At 47.0% G+C, this 19,632-nt stretch overlaps 1 protein-coding gene across 3 annotated transcripts in view; it reads right to left on the reverse strand.

Annotated features, from left to right (window-relative positions):
• The window catches only part of VPS26C (VPS26 endosomal protein sorting factor C), a 69,929-nt gene that overhangs the window by 40,278 nt on the left and 10,019 nt on the right, over positions 1 to 19,632 (reverse strand). For all 3 annotated transcript variants that reach the window (XM_027548891.1, XM_027548894.1, XM_027548895.1), the window contains exons 2-5: positions 10,085 to 10,228; positions 8,841 to 8,990; positions 3,244 to 3,324; positions 1,074 to 1,148 (exon numbers count right to left, since the gene is read on the reverse strand). In XM_027548891.1, coding sequence (XP_027404692.1) covers positions 1,074 to 1,148; positions 3,244 to 3,324; positions 8,841 to 8,990; positions 10,085 to 10,228 — 450 coding nt within the window. The remainder of the gene's footprint in view (positions 1 to 1,073; positions 1,149 to 3,243; positions 3,325 to 8,840; positions 8,991 to 10,084; positions 10,229 to 19,632) is intronic.

Consider the following 19,632-nt stretch of genomic DNA (forward strand, 5'->3'; position numbering starts at 1 on the left):
AAGAATCCGCCTGTCAACACAGGGGACACGGGCTCGATCCCTGGTGCAGAAGGATTCCACATGCCGTGGAGCAACTAAGCCAGGGTGCCAGGACTATTGGGCCCGCGCCGTAGAGCCCGCGCTCGGCAACCAGAGAAGTCACTGCGAGGAGGAGCTTGCGCACTGCAAGAGCGGCCCCTGCTTGCTGTAGCTTGAGAAAGCCCTCGCAAAGCAGTGAAGATCCAGCGCAGCCATAAATAAGTAACATTTTAAAAAATGTCTGAGGAAGCTGACAAGAGTGTTTAAGGACAATCTGTCACCAAGAAAAAAAGAAAATCAATTTAAAAATGTTCCCAATTATGCAGTTTTGAAAAACCAAGAAGAGATTAACTTTATTTGTGAAGAGAACAACTCTTCTTCCATGCTGGACTAAACACCTATGGGCCTTTTCTCTCTGGACAGAGGGATACGGTCGTGGGGGAGTGACGCTGTGGTGGGGAGAACGGGTCTGAGGAGCTAGAGACAGAGGAATACGGTCGTGGGGGAGTGACGGTGTGGTGGGAAGAACGGGTCTGAGGAGCTAGAGACACTGCCTAGCACTCCTTCCTACGGCGGGGTCCCAGTTACCCTGAAGTCAATTCAGAGTTTAGAACACACTGTCCAATAGAAACATGAGGTAAGCCACAAATGTGAAGAAGTGAACGTGTAATTTAAAATTTTCTACTAGCCACATTAAAAAAAGTAAGAGGAAACAGGTGAAATTCTTCAGTATATTGAAAATACTGTCTCTTCCACATACAATCAGTATATTACAATCATACACGATGCTTTAAATTCTCTTTTTTCACACCGAGTCTTTGAAACCCAGCCGGTACCTCACAACTACAGAGCCCGCGTGCTGCAACTAGGAAGCCTACCAGGCTGCGCTCCCCAAGAAGCCCCTGCAGTGAGAAGCCTAGGCGCTGCAACGCTGGGGGCAGTGGGACGCAACCAGAGAAAGCCCGCAGACAGCAATGAAATCCCAGCACAGCCGAGAGAGAGAAGGATGGAAGGAAGGAAAGTCGCCCTGGTGCCGCGACTACGGAGCACGTTACCTCTTTGACGTTCTGCAAGGTGTCAGGTGTGATCGTGAAGTCCACGGGGCTCGGAGTCCATTTCCCCTTCTGAGGCTAAAACAGGGGGAAGAACCGAAATCAGGAGAGAGTCCCACAGCTCCCACTTGTTTTTCCTCGTTTCAGGAAATGCAAGGCAGCACAAGAACGGGAGACCTTGGTGCCAAGAGGCAGGGTGCCTGGGTTCTAAAACAGTTCTGCCAGGAAACAAGGCTGTGTCTGTCCAATGTCTTCATCCCCCTGACTCAAGTTTCCGCATCTGGAAAATGGGGGGGCCAGGCTTCTTTGTCTCGAAGGTCCCTCGCAGGTCCAGAATTTAAAAGCAGAGCGGGATTACTGGGAGACGTTTATTTGAAGCCGTCTCTGAGAATAAGATTGTACACCAAAGTGTCTCTGTGACGGGCCCTGTGCAGTGCCGTTGCTGCCGCGGACCCACCGCGCAGGTGAGGTCAATGAGGCCCAGACGGCTCACCTGGTCGCTCAAGTCCAGAGCAGAACGGACAGTCAAACCCAGGCACCCTGGTTCCACAGCTGGTGCTGTTAGCCACTCAGCTGTACAACTAACCTTCTACCATGAAGAATCACACTGTAGCGTAACAGATTAATTATCAGCGTTACGGAGATTTGTTAACAATGACCACCTCCATCACACAGGCACAGAATCCATCAACACAGCCAAGCTTCCTGGGGGCCTGCCTGGTGCCTTTTACTCACAGGTTGGGGCCCAAAGGCCACTGAGGCCCCGATGGCGTGGGAGCTGTGGAGGAGAAAGGCCCCTGACCAGCCTGCCAACTTTACTCACCAAAAGCTTACTCTCGGAAATAGTCTTCTTGAAGCTACTCTTTTTACCAATAGGTTCACGAACATATTCTTTCGTGAATATATTTTTCCTCACAGCACATAAAGGAATATTTAACTTGTCAACTGTGGGTCATGGCGTAGTTTGGCTTCTAGTGAAATTATTCACCGAGACCGTGACCCCTGGGGGCTAACTGTGGGTGACCTCCAGGAGCAGGGAGGAAGCCCCCGGTGGCTCTGCCACCGCCAGCCTGAGTGGTCACCAGGTGCCCAGCCCTAGGCAGGGGGCTGAATTTGGGCTTATTCTTCACACAGGTGGAGGCTCTTTTTATATAAGACATGAAATGGCATGTGATTTTTTTTTTTTAAGGGAGTAATCTACATGAAGAAGAAAATTTTTTTAGCTTCCATTTGAAAACCCTTGATTGGACAGAAGGAAAACATCTGTTTCTAAATGAAGTGACTTCCAAAAATGAGAAATATTTTCATATTTTTTTAAAAACCGTAGCACTGAAAGAAACATCTACTGAAATTTTATAGAGGGAAACTACACATAATTGAAAATCCTAAAAAAGTCACAAAATTGATGCAAGGGCATCAGTGATTTCACCGATCTTATGCGGAAGGGCTCTTACATCTTCAGTCATCACTAAGGCATCCGTGGACATTTCATAATAGGGTTAAGAGGCCCTGCCCCAAAGGCCTGGAGAGAACTGAGATACAGGGACTCCAGGGCCGTGGGCACGAGTACCAGCCCCGACAGGTCCCCTGGGGGGGGGGGGGAACCTAGCCCCCTCGGTTGGCACGTGAAAGGACTGCTTAAGGACACTCTGTCAGTGCAGAGTCCCGGCAGAAGGTGTCAGAAAAGGCTCTCCCTGCCCCCTTCCCCAGCACCCCGGTGTGTTCCTGCCTCGTGGGCTGAGAACGCAGGGCCCTGGCCTTCCTACCCCACAGCCGGGCACGTTTCTGCCAGCCATTTACGGAAGCAGCCATGAAGGACGAGACGATGCCTCCCTCCAGGACCAAGGGCAGGCTTGCGCACCGTCTGCTGAGATGAAGGTGGGCCCCCTGGCCTGGGGCTCCTCAGGTGAGGCACAGACCCCTCAGGCGCAGCACCCCGTGGGCTAGGGGCATCGCCCGGAGGGTCTGGCCCAGGGGATGACATGCACGCTGCTACCCTGCTGCTGGCCAGGCCAGGAGAATCATGCTCCCCTGTCTCTGACCCAGGAGTCCCAGGCCCCTGTGCCGCACCCACGGAGCACTAGCAGCTAACTCACTGCTGCTAAGTGGGCGCAGTCCCAGGCCCCGCAGGAGAGTCCTGCTACCGAGCGCAGGCCCCCCGAGGGCGGCTTACGGTGGAGTGGACGATGAACTCGCAGGTCTTGGTCAAGTCCTTGGCCAGCAGGGACCGCCGCATGTCACAGCGCAGGGTGTACTGCAGAGAAAGGCAGAGGAGACGTTCTTGAGAGCGTCTGCTCTCATCACAGAATTACACAGACAAGGTTCCATCCCATTAATGCATCATACGAAATCTGTGTACATAACCGGGGGAGTTAATGCTCAAAATGAAAAGTATTTCTGTAATAGACACCTCAGCCTGTGCCCAGGGCCATCCTATCGCTGGACCCCTGGAAGGGGTGCAGAGTCTCACGGAGCCCCCCGTCACACGGGGAAAGACTTGCGAGGCAGAGCTGGGCATCAGCCTCCCTGTGTGAGCCCAGACAGGGAATACAGCCTCTCTGAGCTTCAGCTTCCTGCTCTAGAAGATGAGGACACTGATGCGACTTTAGTGAGGACCCAGTGAAATGACAAGTCAGGGCTGGCACATCACGGCTCTGGGTGAAACAGCAGCGACTTTGTAGAAAGGATGAGAAATCATGGCAGCAGAGCTGCAAACCCTGGGGCATCGAGACTCATAGCCAATGAGGGAGATGCCCCATACCTTCTGCGAGACAGGCCCTGAGCCCCGCGAGGGGGAGCCCGCCACAGAGCTGGGCGCCAGGCTGGAAACTCGACCTGTCCCTTCCCATCCTGTCCATAGCAGTGAGAGACTGCTAACAAAACTCAACGGCACATTACTGTCTTAAACAAACAAACAAAAATCGTGTACGTTTAATAAAGCGAGCTAGTGTTTTAATCATCTGGGGAAAAACATTACAAATAATCTGTAGAACTGGAACCATATGTGTAGTGAGTCAAGAAGTTACGACTATTATGACCGACCTGTCCAGGTTAAACGAGAACTATGTACTGAAGGTACTTACTATGTATTAAGGGTCTCCTGGGAGAGGAAACGTTAGAAAAGAAATAAAAAAGAACACCGTTGTCTACAAGGGCCTTTATATGTGTGTGTGTATAGTCTCAATCATATGCACACACACACACACACGTTGCTACTGTTAGTTGCTAAGTCGTGTCCCACTCTTTTGCCACCAGGCTGTAGCCCACCAGGCTCCTCTGTCCATGGATTTCCCAGGGGCAAAAACACACATACATTTTCTACCGAGACTTCAGTCTGGTCCCCCAGCCAGACCAGCTCAGCAAGGACTGCTCTACATATGCATCTGTTGTTCGCATATGTAACACACACACGCGTGTATCTGTGTAACTGACCTTCCTGTACAGCCCACACGCTATGGGCAGTATTTTGTTAGGGCCTGCCTGGTCTCCCTGATTCTTTTCCCAATGGGAGTGCCCTTCCTCATTTTCAGCCTCAGGGGTTTGGGAGGGCTGGCTTCCCCCAGCCCACCCTGGTTTGGAAGTGACCAGAAAGCCAGGAGCGCTGCTAGACCAGGGGAGGAATCCTTTCTGTGGGGGTGGCCCAGCCGGGAGAATGTTCTCTGCCACCAAGAACACAGAGCTGGGGGCTGACCGGTGTCCCCTCTCCCAGCCTCGACAGTCCCCTGGAATTGTGAGTTCCAGGATCCAATGTCCCTTTTTTGGCTAAGCCAGTTTGAGCAAGATTTCTGTAATTTGTAAATGAAAGACTGTGAATAATGGGTACCAACTTTTGGTCAGTAAAGGTTTTTTTTTTAAGTGTGAAAGCAGTAACTGGTAATATAAGGCAGCTGGTCATGAGTGGGAGAGGGCAGAAAGATGGAGAAAACAGGAAAACACCAATGTGTTTTAGGAACTGCATGGAAACCTGGGTTCAATCCCTGGGTTGGGAAGATCCCCTGGAGAAGGGAATGGCTACCCACTCCAGTATTCTTGCCTGGAGAATCCCACGGACAGAGGAGCCTGGCGGGCTACAGTCCATGGGCTCACAGAGAGTCAGACACAACTGAACAATTTTCACTAAATTCTTTTACAGCACTTTCTTGATTAATTCTGACAATTCAAAGGTAAGGACGGTTGACATAATATACAGATAGTCACCATGAATTCATTTATTTAATCATTCAGCAATTATTTACTTGGCATGTTCTGGGTGCCGGGAACTAGGCTGAATAAGTACTTCACAAAGAGACCTCATCAACCCCCAGGAGGAGAGGTCATGAAGGCCGTCTGGGTCACAGAGATGGGATCTGAGTTTACACCTGTCTGCGGCAGACACCCACGCTCCAAATCTTTATGCAATATGGTAATTCAAGCCCGGGTCTGTCTGCTGCAAAGCCCTGGATCTTTTCACTCTGTCTGGATCTTTCCAAAATATTAATGAGTGATCTACATGGCAAGGCCTACAGGAGGTTAAGGAGGGTCAGACATGAGCAGGGCTCCCAGAGGAGGTATAAGACTCGATTTCTCTTTTGGCCATGCTGTGTGACATGTGGGATGTGACATGCTTCGTTCCCTGACCGGGGATGGAACCCAAGTCCCCTGTACTGGAAGTGTGGAGCCTTAACCACTGGACTGCCAGGGAAGCCCCAAGATGCGATCTCTTCTGACTTGACAGTAAACACACCATGGATGGGAATGAGGAAAGAAGACACAGCCCAACAGATTTAAGGCAGACTCCTAGAAGGGATATTTTCACCATGAACAAGGAGGACAGGCATCTCGATCATTTACTTCTGAAACCATTTCAGCAGACATGTTGGTACCGCTGTACTTTGTGTTAAGAGGATAAAACCCCGCTAGTAGGGCCACGAGAGGAGAACAAAAATAAAACCACCCTGTGATTTAAACAACTTTTAAAGGAAAAAGTGGTTGTACAGAGGACAGCTGGGAAGACTGACAGCTTCCTGTATGCTCTGTCTACAAATAAGGATGAGAGGTGGATGCAAATGTGGCTGAGGAGAATCAGAGCAAATATGATGGAGTCCTCCGCCTAAGAAGTTACGAGGAAACCAGGCCCTGTGAGCTGGCAACCTACTACTGGCTACATTTTAAATCCTTTATGTTGTCAGCCTTTTTACTATTTTTACATTACGGTACCACAACGCAATTCAAATGATAAATGAAAAGTGTCTCTGCACCCATATGATTTGAGAAAGACTGTTGTTAAGGCTCAACAAGAACACCTTCTCTCCCAAGTCACACACCCAGGAATCTTCACGGAAAGTGTGATGAGTCCTGGCGCTGAGAAGGCCACGCCTGCGGGACCACAGTGGCCGCTGCCCCTCTGGGTGGCACCTGTCCCACTGTCCAACCAAGAGGCTGGAAGAAGGCCTGTCCAGAGACTGAATGAGTGCACGGATGAATGAGAATGAGATCAGGAAGTCGCAATCCTGGTGTCTCTCAAGACGCATGCTTCTCAAAAGAAGCAGTGGCGAATCTGAGTTAAGAACTGGGAGTTAGATGACACTGGAGAATTTCTGTTCCCCCTGAGAGGTGTGAAAACGGTAACTGGCGTTACGTAGAAAGAATATCCCTGTCTTCTGGTGATTTTGAGATGAAGTGTCAAGATTCTGTAACTAACTTTGAAATGATTCAGAATACAGATGAAACAAATGTGGCAAAATTCTAATAAATGTTGAATCCAGGTAATAAGCAAAAGAGTGACCAGCTCTTATAAATGTGAGGTTGAGAGGACATCTCTATGGTTTCAGAAATTTATGAGATATTTGGGGAGGTGCAGAATTCCACGTTACAGCATTCTAAGGTTAACCCTCAAAGTGGTAAAATCTGATGACCAAAATAAACTGAGGTCAGGGTGATTATTTACTAAAGAATTAACCACATGCTAACTCTCCTTCTGCATTTGAACTGGTTTCCAACTCACACACAGCTGCACAGGACCCCAAATTTTGTATTTTCATCTGATGCCCTTCCAGGCAGTATGTGAAAAAGGGTGAGACTTCCAACTTTATGTTAAACAAATGAATCTTTTAACAAGAATGCTAAACACAGGAAAAGAAAGTGACAAGTAAGAAGTATGACCACAGAAAATTGGATGTTATTCTATTGTTTCTAATGAATGTATGCTTCTATTAGTAAATAGACAGCATCAAAGAAGAGCTGTGTGGGTAAACCAGGTTGCTGCTGATTCTGGCAAGAGAAAAAAAAATAATTTTGAAAATGCGATGTTTGAGAGATTTTCTGCAAGGAGACCCAACCAGTCCATCCTAAAGGAGATCAGTCCCGAGTGTTCATTGGAAGGCCTGATGTTGAAGCTTAAACTCCGATACTTTGACCACCTGAGCTGACTCATTTGAAAAGACCCTGATGCTGGGAAAGATTGAGGGCAGGAGGAGAAGGGGACGAGAGAGGATGAGATGGTTGGATGGCATCACCGACTCAATGGACATGGGTTTGGGTGGACTCCAGGAGTTGGTGATAGACAGGGAGGCCTGGCGTGCTGTGGTTCATGGGGTTGCAAAGAGTTGGACACAACTGAGTGACTGAACTGAACTGAACTGAGAGATTTTCAGTCTTCCTAAAAAAAAAAAAAAGAAAAAAAAATGCGGTTTTCATTCACTTTCTTTCGTGGTAAAAATATTCTGCACCTTGAAAGTGGGTCAGAGGACTTGGGTCTCTACACCAGCTGTGTGTCTACACAAGTGGCTCCTTTTGAGTCCAGACAGTTTACTGTCCCTTCTTATGAGCGGCCCAAAGCCTTCAGTGTATTTGCTGCTGAAACAGGTACACTGACAGGAAAGGACTAGAAAAGTTTTGTACAGAAAGACATTTACTGCAACAGATTACATCACACTACATGTGTTTCTTTTGGACCAATCTTTCAAGCCATTCATAAAACCCACATGCACACAAACCATGCGTTAAACTCGCACGAGTGTTTGGAGAATTTTTATTTTTAAAGCGCTGCATTTTTAAGTGGGGGAATCATCTCTACCAGGACCAAATTTTCAGCTAAAACTTAATAAATCAAAAAAATTTCCTAACTGCCAGCCCTCTTGCACACACGTGAGACAAAATGCTTTTGTCTCATCCGGCGAGGGACCGGCTGCAAGGCTGATATCACAAAAGTACCTTTCTTTCCACCGAATAAAGGAAAGGCTCTTTTTCTCTCGCTCTGAGTCATGACTCCAAACTGTGCCTGAGACAACAATGGGGACTGTGACAGACATCCTGAACCGGCAGAGGTGGACAGGAAGTCATAAATCCACCTCCCCCCACTCATTTACACGGGCTGTTCAGTAAAGAATACAGGCCTATGTCAGAGCGCTAGCCTTTGGATATGAAACAAAGAGATATTTATACGTTCGAAACAGACAAGTTGGTGCGGGTACCAGAGAGACGTGAGGGCATATCTATTACCAACAATAAAAGCACCCCCAACGGCGTCAGCGTGGCCTGCATAGAGCCCCAGAGAAACAACGGGATTCCTGAAAAGAAGCTACAGTGTGGGTTCTCCAGGGTCTCCCCCAAGGATAACGGTCGTATTCACATACACACACTACGTTCTGCCGGGCAAGATGAGAAATCAGTACAGAACGCAGGAGGGGCTCAGCCACGCCTACAGCGTTAACTTCTTGGGCCCATTTATTTAAGAACTTTCAGTGACACAACGAGCAAGCTGTCGTGCAGAACAGAAGTCAGGACACGCACCTGGATGTTGACGAACACGCCGTGGTACGTCTCGTACAGAACTTTGTTACTCTTCACGTGCAGCGGAAACTCGAAAGGAATTTCTGTTTTGCCGCCGGGAAATTTTCCTGGCTTCACCATTTCGATGGTACTGTTGATGACCTGGATGGGCTGCAAGGACACGCACAAGTCGATCCATCAGCCCGCACTTCTTGTTATGTGACTGTGGCTAGTGAATCAACTCCTGGGAGACCCCACACCCTCACCCCCGCCCCACCCCCCCCATCCTGCTGCTCTGGGAGCCTGGCGCTGTCCAAGTTGGGTTCATTTTTAGGGCTGGACGCTGCGGTGTTGGGTGCAAGTAGGAAATGCACTGATACATTTCTCTCTCTTATCCCCAAGTATCTCAGCTTGACCGTCCCCTAACAACCCTTCTGACGTGTACCCCCACCTTCAGCGTGAAGCAGACTTGCAAGGAACCTAGGGAGGAGCAGACCCCCTCCTCCCCACCCCAACCCCCCGGCCCCAGCTCCGGGCACCCGGGCAGTCTGGGCCCTGGGAGCAGACTGTTCGCACACGTGCCTCAACGGCAGGCACTACACTTTCCTGAGGGAAGGTACTCCAAGCCTTGGTTTACAACCACACCGAGAAAACCCACAACTCTGGAAGCGAGTCTCTCAAGTGCTGATGGAGGAAAAGAAAAGAAAGCTGTGGGGACACGTGGACAGGCCCTGAAATCTGCATGCTCTTTGTGAACCCTTCTTTCCCCTTAACTCCTCCTCCTCGGAACTTAAAAGAGTTAAATCTGCCCTTCAGGAAAAGGAAACTACGTACAGCAGAAAGTTTACATCCTAGAACACAGACCCTCAAGCAACAGGAAAGAAGGGTTCCACCGGCATTCTTACCTGGATGCAGCTGGACTAAAATAACAGTTATAATAACAGTTTTGCTTTAGGAAGGTCAGAGGTGAGAAGGCCCAGGCACAGTTTCCCAGAGCACACTGGGCTCTGTAAGGGCTGAAGATATCCCCCTCAAGTCCCCCTAACCCTGTCTGATGAGAATAAACACAAGCAGACTTTCGGTAACAGCATATATTCAGAATCAAAATATCTGCATGTGTTTTTTTCAGTTTGATTACTGAGTCGTAAAAGCACGCCTGCCACCGTTCCCAGCAAAATAACAACAATGAAGCTGAGGCAGCACGTGCAAACCAACCCCAAACATTTGGAAAAGGAACTAAAAACGTGCAAGTCAGGCATTCTTACCTTAACGGAATTATAGAAGGCTTCGAACACCCCCACGCTCTTGGCACTGAGCTGCAGGTTCACGGTTCCTTCCACCGTCAGGGAGAGGCCCTGGTGCTGGACTGAGTCCTTCCCAGATATGACCACCACTCCGGACAGCATTTCCTGGGGAGGGGAGAGAGCCACCCGACACGTTAGCATGGCTCTTTCATCCGCCTGGTTCACTAGCAAAGTCGGCCTCTGGAACCATCAACGTGGTCCAAGATGAAGACGCTCAGTGGACACTTGTCACAGACAGATACCCGGACGGCACTGTGGGGAAGGCCCGGCCCTGGGGGTCCAAGGGGGAAGAATCTTATCCCCCCACCACCTTCCGGACACAGCTTGATTCCCACTGGACAATCCCAACACAGGTCCGGTTTCAAAAGGGCAAAGAGCAGGCCTGGGGGAATGGCAGATTCAGAGCCGCCAGGCACAGGAGCGTGTATGACGACCCCCTCAGAAGGATGACACAGGGAAGACCCTCTTCTTTACCTTCCTCCTCAGTGACGCTAAGATGAGGACACACTGGCAAAGGCACGAGCAGCTCAGCGGGCTGTCCCCTGCCCAGCGAGCCTAGGGGCCACCCTTCAGCACCCTCCGCCCCCCACCCCGCCCCACTATCCTGCTTCACAAGCTGGTGGACGGTCCCGCACAAGGACCCCGCACCAGACCATCATTCACTTCTCCGAAGACACTGAAGTCGGAGAACACAGACATTAACCTCACGCCTGCCTGTCACCTCAGACCTGACAGTCTCCACCTGCGATGGGGGTTTGTGTGCAGCAGGGAGCTAAGGACTGTGGTGCTGGAGAAGACTCTTGAGAGTCTCTTGGACTGCAAGGAGATCCAACCAGTCCATCCAAGGGAAATCAGTCCTGAATATTCATTGGAAGGACTGATGCTGAAGCCGAAGCTCCAATACTTTGGCCGCCTGATAGGAAGAACTGACTTATTGGAAAAGACCCTGATGCTGGGAAAGATTGAAGGCGGGAGGAGAAGGGGACGACAGAGGATGAGATGGTTGGATGGATTCACGAACTCAATGGACGTGAGTTTGGGTAGACTCCGGGAGTTGGTGATGGACAGGGAGGCCTGGCGTGCTGTAGTCCATGGGGTCGCCAAGAGTCGGACACGACTGAGCAACTGAACTGAACTGAACTGAAGAGAATCCACAGCAAATACAAAACGACACCTTTCTGAAATGACCTTCAGATTCGGTGTGTGATTGCTGTCACGTGGTGATATGATGGCAGAAAAAGAAAAAAAATGCAAAAGTTAAAAATGGCCCCACAGATCAAAGTATTAAAAAAAATATCTGTTCTACTGGCATTTAAATCTGTTTATCTTTCGTTTCCTGTAGTCACTGGGTAGAAAAACATTCACCGAGTTTTCACAATCTGTGAAATCAGGGGAGTGGGGGATATTCTATGTATCTTGAAGTGAAGTGAAGTCAAAGTTGCTCAGTCATGTCTAACTCTTTGCAACCTCATGGGCTATACAGTCCATAGAATTCTCCAGGCCAGAATACTTGAGTGGGTAGCTGTTCCCTTCTCCAGGGGATCTTCCCAACCCAGCGATTGAACCTAGGTCTCCCACATTGCAGGCGGATTCTTTACCAGATGAGCCACTAAGGGAAGCCCTCTATGTCTCTTAAATATTCTAAGTATTTTGGTTTTGTTTACTGCTCCCCACCCCAAAGCCCTGAAGTCTAAATTAAAACAGTATCACCTCCATTTTAAGCAGAATTCAAGAGGTAGAACGCATTTTGTTCTTTACGTTAAGAAGCTCATAAGCAAATTTGCATGAAAATTCTTCTGAAATACTAATTTAACTTTTAAATTTTTAATTAAAATTAGTTCTATTAACTTCGGTACAATAGAATGAAATTAAAACCTAAGTTTTCATCAGTTAAATCCCCTAGTATATTTTTAAAAATATATAGTGTCCCAGAATTGAAATCGGACAAAATAATTTCACACACTTTATCAATTAAACAACACATTGGCACTTGGTTCCGCTTCTATTTAATTGAAACATTTTCAGCTAATCTCATGGGAACAGAATCTGAGCTGACTACTGAATGCCACAGTATAAGCACAATATCAATAGAACTGTTTCCTTCCTTAATCCCTACGGCAGAAGAAGGAAAAAGCGGTGAAGTACCTGGGAAATTATCAGAGTAAAAATTTTATCACTCTCTTGTCATTCTTTAATTTGAACTAAGAAATGACAGTAGAGAGAATATTAAGAAATTAAGTAGAGAGAAATTAAGAAAATGTGTGTATGTTAGTTGCTTAGTCGTGTCGGACTCTTTGCGACCTCATAGACTGTAGCCCCCCAGACCCCTCCGTCCAAGGGATTCTCCAGGCAAGAATACTGGAGAGGGTAGCCATGCCCTTCTCTAGGGCATCTTCCTGACCCAGGGATTGAACCTAGGTCTCATGCACTGCAGGTGGATTCTTTACTGTCTTGAGTCACCAGGGAAGCCCATGGTACAGTCACAAAAACTGAACAAATTAGCCTGTAAATGAGGCAAATAGGTCTTATAGGTCTTTCTTCAGGGGAAAAAATAGCAAAGCAAATAACTAATCAAGAAATAACAAATAGCAAAGACACAGCAGTAATCAAATAATAATAAAAGAACACATTGTTCAACCGCACAGAAGTGAATGTGAAAAGTCAACAAAGTGATTCATTTTTCTAGGGAAATGTAATTTATCCAAACTAACTCCAAAGGAGATGGGAAAGCTAAACAAACAAGTTAGAAAAATTAGAAAAAGTTACACACGAGTCCCCCACACCCACAAAGCACCAGGCCTAGAGAGCTTCATAGATCATTCCCAAATGTTTAAGTGCAGAAAACACCAATATTAAACTACTCCAAAACACAGAAAAAGAATTTCTTTTTAAAAAAGTTAAGCAAATACAACGACACCAAAGTAAGACAAAATCTATACACACCTGACCTGCCTCCTGAGAAATCTGTACGCAGGTTAAGAAGCAACAGTTTGAACTGGACATGGAACAACAGACTGGTTCCAAATTGGGAAAGGAGTACGTCAAAGCTGTATCTTGTCACCCTGCTTATTTAACTTATATGCAGAATACATCATGAGAAACGCTGGGCTGGATGAAGCACAAGCTGGAATCAAGATTGCCAGGAGAAATATCAATAACCTCAGATATGCAGATGACACCACCCTTATGGCAGAAAGTGAAGAGGAACTAAAAAGCCTCCTGATGAAAGTGAAAGAGGAGAGTGAGAAAGTTGGCTTAAAACTCAACATTCAGAAAACTAAGATCATGGCTATCCGGTCCCATCACTTCATGGCAAATGGATCGGGAAACAATGGAAACAGTGACAGACTTTATTTTGGGGGCTCCAAAATCACTGCAGATGGTGACTGCAGCCGTGAAATTAAAAGACGCTTGCTCCTTGGAAGAAAAGTTATGACCAACCTACACAGTATATTAAAAAGCAGAGACATTACTTTTCCAACAAAGGTCTGTCTTAGTCAAAGCTATGGTTTTTCCAGTAGTCATGTATGGATGTGAGAGCTGGACTATAAAGAAAGCTGAGTGCTAAAGACTTGATGCTTTTGAATTGTGGTGTTGGAGAAGACTCTTGAGAGTCCCTTGCACTGCAAGGAGATCCAACCAGTTCCAACTAGGAAATCAGTCCTGAATATTCATTGGAAGGACTGATGATGAAGCTGAAACTCCAATACTTTGGCTACTTGATGTGAAGAACTGATTCATTGGAAAAAACCCTGATGCTGAGTAAGACTGAAGGCAGAAGAAGGGGACGACAGAGGATGAGATGGTTAGATGTTATCACCGACTCAATGGACATGAGTTTGAGTACACTCTGGAAGTTGGTGATGGACAGGGAGGCCTGGAGTGCTGCAGTCCACAGGGTCACGAAGAGACAGACACGACTGAGCAACTGAATTGAACTGATCAACATGAAGAGAATTTCAGGAAGGAAGATAGTGGGGTAGAAAATAATATACAAAAGTCAAGAAGGCAACACGTCCACAACAACAATCAGTGAGAAAACATGCTGGAAAAAAAAGTTTTTTCAAAAGCAAAAAAAAAAAAAAAAAGGCTTCCCTGGTGGCTCAGTGGTAAAGAATCTGCCTGCCAATCAGTTCAGTTCAGTTCAGTCACTTAGTCGTGTCCGAATCTTGGCGACACCATGAACTGCAGCACCCCAGGCCTCCCTGTCCATCACCAACTCCCAGAGTTTACCCAAACCCATGTCCATTGAGTCGGTGATGCCATCCAACCATCTCATCCTCTGTCATCCCCTTCTCCTGCCCTCAATCTTTCCCAGCATCAGGGTCTTTTCCAATGAGTCGGTTGTTTGCATCAGGTGGCCAAAGTATTGGAGTTTCAGCTTCAGCATCAGTCCTTCCAATGAACACCTAGGACTGATCTCCTTTAGGATGGACTGGTTGGATCTCCTTGCAGTGCAAGGGACTCTCAAGAGTCTTCTCCAACACCACAGTTCATGGGCTCAGCTCCTGGTCCGGGAAGATCCCACATGCTCAGAGCAGCCAAGCCTGTGTGCCACAACTATTAAACCTGTGCTTTAGGGTCTGGGAGTTGCAACTACTGAGTCCTTGAGCCACAATGACTCAAGCCCGCTGCTCTAGAGCCTGTACTCTGCAACAGGGGACATCACCTCAATGACAAGCCCTCACACCGCAACTACAGAGTAGCCCCCTGCTCACTGCAACTAGAGAGAAGCCGGAAGGAACAAAGAGCCTTCAGTGTGGCCAAAATAAATACATAATAAAATCATCTTTTTAAAGGCAACGAAAGTTAAAATATATAAATCAATTTAACAGGAAATGAATAAAACCCTGATAAGAGGAAAACTTCAAATATAGTTGAAGAGCACAAAAGAAATACATGGAAAGTCATATCCTGTTTTTGAAGTTTTATCACTCTTAATGTGTCTACTTTCAATCTATAAAGGTAAAATAATCCAAAGAAGACAACATCAGAATTTTTCTTTTCTTTTTTTAGAAGGGCATGGTATGGTATGGTAAGATAGATTAGAAAGCTGATTTTTAAATTCACCTGGAATAATAAATAGGTTCTAAAATGAGGAGCAAAGAGGGGGACTAGCCCGGTGAGATACTGTAACACCACAATAACTTACAAAGTGTGGGGCAGGGCGTATGTGGGCTGAAAGATCAATAGGACAAGAGGGAAACCCCAGAAATAGACCCAGATTATAGAGGAATTTAACAGATGATGAAGCACTTTAAATCCAGAAGGATTTATTCACTAAATAATACTGGAAAACTAGCCAGAGATCTGGGATAAAAAGCGGCCAGAAAACTGGCAAAAAAAAGAAAAAAATTAAGTGGGATTCTTACTGAAAACCTTTGTACACAAGAAGTTCTAAATACAAACACCTGAATAACCAAAACTTTAGAAGAAACCAGAGAATGATTTTTATCACCTCAAAGTGGGACACGCCTTTCTAAGAATGATTCAAAACTCTGAATAATAAATATGACTGCCAAACCAAAAATAGTTTATTACATAAAAGTGATTATGAGCAACACTGCTTATATAAATGATAAACTAGGGAAATAATGCAACATAATAGGCAAAAAGCTAATTTCTCTAATATTTTAAGAAATAAAAAAATAAACCACCTTGGGCTTCCCTGGTAGCTCAGTGGCAAAGAAAGAAACCGCCAGCCAATGCAGGAGACAGGGGTTCGATTCCTGGTCTGGGAAGATCCCACACCCTGCAAAGGAACGAAGCCCAAGCGCCCCAACTATTGCGCATGCGCTCTGGAGCCCAGGGGCCGATACGACGGAGTTCACACGCTGCAACCACTGAACCAGGAGCGCCCTAGAGGCCACGTCCCACCGGAGACGCCACTGCATTGAGAAGCCCACGCACCACACCCAGAGGGCAGCCCATGCGGCAAGAAGACCCAGCACAGCCAAAACAAATACACAACATCATAGACTGAGTCACTTCAGTCGTGTCCGACTCTGTGCGACCCCATAGACGGCAGCCCACCAGGATCCCCCGTCCCTGGGATTCTCCAGGCAAGAACACTGGAGTGGGTTACCATTTCCTTCTCCAATGCAGGAAAGTGAAAAGTGAAAGTGAAGTCGCTCAGTCGTGTCCGACTCCTAGCGACCCCATGGACTGCAGCCTACCAGGCTCCTCCGTCCATGGGACTCTCCAGGCAAGAGTACTGGAGTGGGGTGCCATTGCTGCGTAACCTCCTCTCCAGGCAAGAGTACTGGAGTGGGGTGCCATTGCTGCGTAACCTCCCAGAAAAGTATTCCATTCTAAATATTATGAATACAGTTCATAAGAAACGCTAATTGCTTGTAAGCCCATGAAAAAATGCTCAATTTCAAAAGTAACATTGTGAGAAAAGATCATCAAAGCTATCCTAAGCACCATTTCCCCCTATCAGATAAGCAAAGATAAAAAATGTGGCCATATTGCAGTGGGGAAGGGTACACCAGGGAGGGAGGAGCTGAGAATCCGCTAGACCAGCCACTAGGCAATACCGGAAACATTGTATCAACACCGGGGGCAGCAATTCCACTTTCAGGAGCTTTCTTCAGATACATTTGCACACTGAAATGACTGAATAGTAGTTCCTCACTGAAACACTGTAATAAAAAGAATGTAAACAACCTAAATTCCAACTACAGGAAAACAGTGGGTTGTGGGTTTTTTTTTTTCCCTTTAATGATATCTCGGGAGATCATTCACATTAGTACTTGTATGTTCTTTTTTTTGAAGGTTACATATTGCACAACGGGTTCGATTTCTGGGTTGGGAAGATCTCCTGGAGAAGGAAATGGCAACCCACTCCAGTATTCTTGCCTGGAGAATCCCATGGACAGAGGAGCCTGGTGCGCTACAGTCTGTGGGGTCACAAGGAGTCAGACATGACTGAGCGACTAAACCACCACCACCACCACCACCACTTCCAGAAAGGCACTTTCTGCCTGCCAGACAACCTGTGTCTTTAAGAGAAAGGTCATGGGTCATGGTTTTTGGGCTTCCTTTTCTCCAAAACCACTGCAGATGGTGACCGCAGCCATGAAATGAAGACACTTGCTCCTTGGAAGAAAAGCTATGACCAACCTAGACAGTATATTAAAAAGCAGAGACATTACTTTGCTGACAAAGGTCCGTCTAGTCAAAGCTATGGTTTTTCCAGTGGTGATGTATGGATGTGCCAACAAAGGTCTGTCTAGTCAAAGCTATGGTTTTTCCAGTAGTCATGTATGGATGTGCGAGTTGGACTGTGAAGAAAGCTGAGCACCGAAGAACTGATGCTTTTGAACTGTGGTGTTGGAGAAGACTCTTGAGAGTCCCTTGGACTGCAAGGAGATCCAACCAGTCCATCCTAAAGTAGATCAGTCCTGAATATTCATTGGAAGGACTGATGCTGAAGCGTCAATACTTTGGCCAGCTCCAATACTGAAGCTCCAATACTTTGGCCACCTGATGCAAAGAGCTGACTCACTGGAAAAGACCCTGATGCTGAGAAAGATTGAAGGCAGGAGGAGAAGGGGACGACAGAGGATGAGATGGTTGGATGGCATCACCAACTCGATGGACACAAGTTTGAGCAAGTTCTGGGAGTTGGTGATGGACAGGGAGGCCTGGTGTGCTTCAGTCCATGGGGTTGCAAAGAGTTGGACACGACTGAGCAACTGAACTGTGGCTAAGCTGGTAAAGAATCCACCTGTAATGTGGGAGACCTGGGTTCGATCCCTGGGTTGGGAAGATCCCCTGGAATAAGGAAATGCTACCTAATCCAGTATTCTGGCCTGGAGAATTCCATGAGTCCATGCGGTCACAAAGAGTCGGACGTGACTGAGAAACTTTCACTTTCATATTGCACCACTGTGAAAAGGGGATAGAAAAAGAACCTTTATATGTATTTACTTGTCTATGCCTAAAATACCTTGACAGAAATCACTAGACATCAAGAGGCTTTAGTTGCCCCATAGAAGAGGACCTTGATGGACAGAGGAGGGCACAGACATTCCTTTTGCAACTCACAGAAATGGGTTCAATCTCTGGTTGAGGAAGACCCCAGATATGCAGCAGAGAAACTAAGCCTGAGTGCCACAGCTACCTGAAGCCCGCACCCTAGAGCCGGCGCTGGGCAACAAGAGAAGCCACCGCAATGAGAAACCTGTGCACCTCAATGAAGCGCAGTCCCCCTCGCTCCAACGCAATGAGAAACCTGTGCACCTCAATGAAGCGCAGTCCCCCTCGCTCCAACCAGAGAAAGCCCATGCACAGCCACACACGCCCAGCACAGCCAAAAACAAATAAGGCAAAGCCTGTTCTCAGTTCAGTTCAGTCGCTCAGCGTGTCCAACTCTTTGCCACCCCATGAATCACAGCACACCAGGACTCCCTGTCCATCACCAACTCCCGGAGTTTACTCAAACTCATGTCCATTGAGTCAGTGATGCCATCCAACTATCTTATCCTCTGTTGTCCCCTTCTCCTCCCACCTTCAATCTTTCTCAGCATCAGGGTCTTTTCAAATGAGTCAGCTCTTCACATCAGGTGGCCAAAGTATTGGGTTTTCAGCTTCAGCATCAGTCCTTCCAGTGAACACCCAGGACTGATTTCCTTTAGGATGGACTGGTTGGATATCCTTGCAGTCCAAGAACTCTCAAGAGTCTTCTCCAACACTACGGTTCAAAAGCATCAATTCTTCGGCGCTCAGCTTTCTTCACAGTCCAACTCTAACATTCATACATGACTACTGGAAAAACCATGGCCTCGACTAGATGGACCTTTGTTGACAAAGTAATGTCTCTGCTTTTTTCAAGGGTCTTATATTTGAGTACTGCATTCTGATGCTGTTATAATAAGGGTGGGGAAAAAAGCAGGCTTTTTCTTAGTTCAGTAGGGTGTAAATACAGGTCTCAGTACTTAGGAAAACAGGATGACAAAAATCACAGCTATTGTCTGATGACGCCATCTCTGAAATTTCTAGTTGTGAAATTTTCTTGAGAATCTGGAAAAGAAACCTGAGTCCCTGAATAAAAGTTTAGAAGAAAGGGGCAAAATGAGATTGCCAATACCAGTTAAAAAAAGGAAAACTCAGTTAAGGGTAAGTAAATACGAGGTCCTAAGCACAGGAATATTAAAATCGAATCATGGCGTGCACTGTGGTTTCAGGGGTCACATACCACATACTCCCAAAATTACGAGTTAATAGGGATGACCGGCTTTCAGATGTCAATAACATAAAAACTCAGAGAAACTTTACAGCGTTGACACCTCATTTGGAACTACTCGCCTAAGTGAATATAAAGACTCCAGACTATACAACCCAAGAGGTTCAGGAGAACTCTGACCACAGAGGCGTCTGAGATGGCCTGATTACAGGGCAAAGTAATGACTGTGGAATACAGGCAGCTGGCCAAAGGGGAACGCTCTGAGTAGCCAGCGCTCACTTACGGAATGAACAACAGCCACCAAACTGAACCCCAGTTG

Source organism: Bos indicus x Bos taurus, chromosome 1 (genome assembly GCF_003369695.1).
Source record: "Bos indicus x Bos taurus breed Angus x Brahman F1 hybrid chromosome 1, Bos_hybrid_MaternalHap_v2.0, whole genome shotgun sequence".
NCBI lineage: Eukaryota > Metazoa > Chordata > Mammalia > Artiodactyla > Bovidae > Bos > Bos indicus x Bos taurus.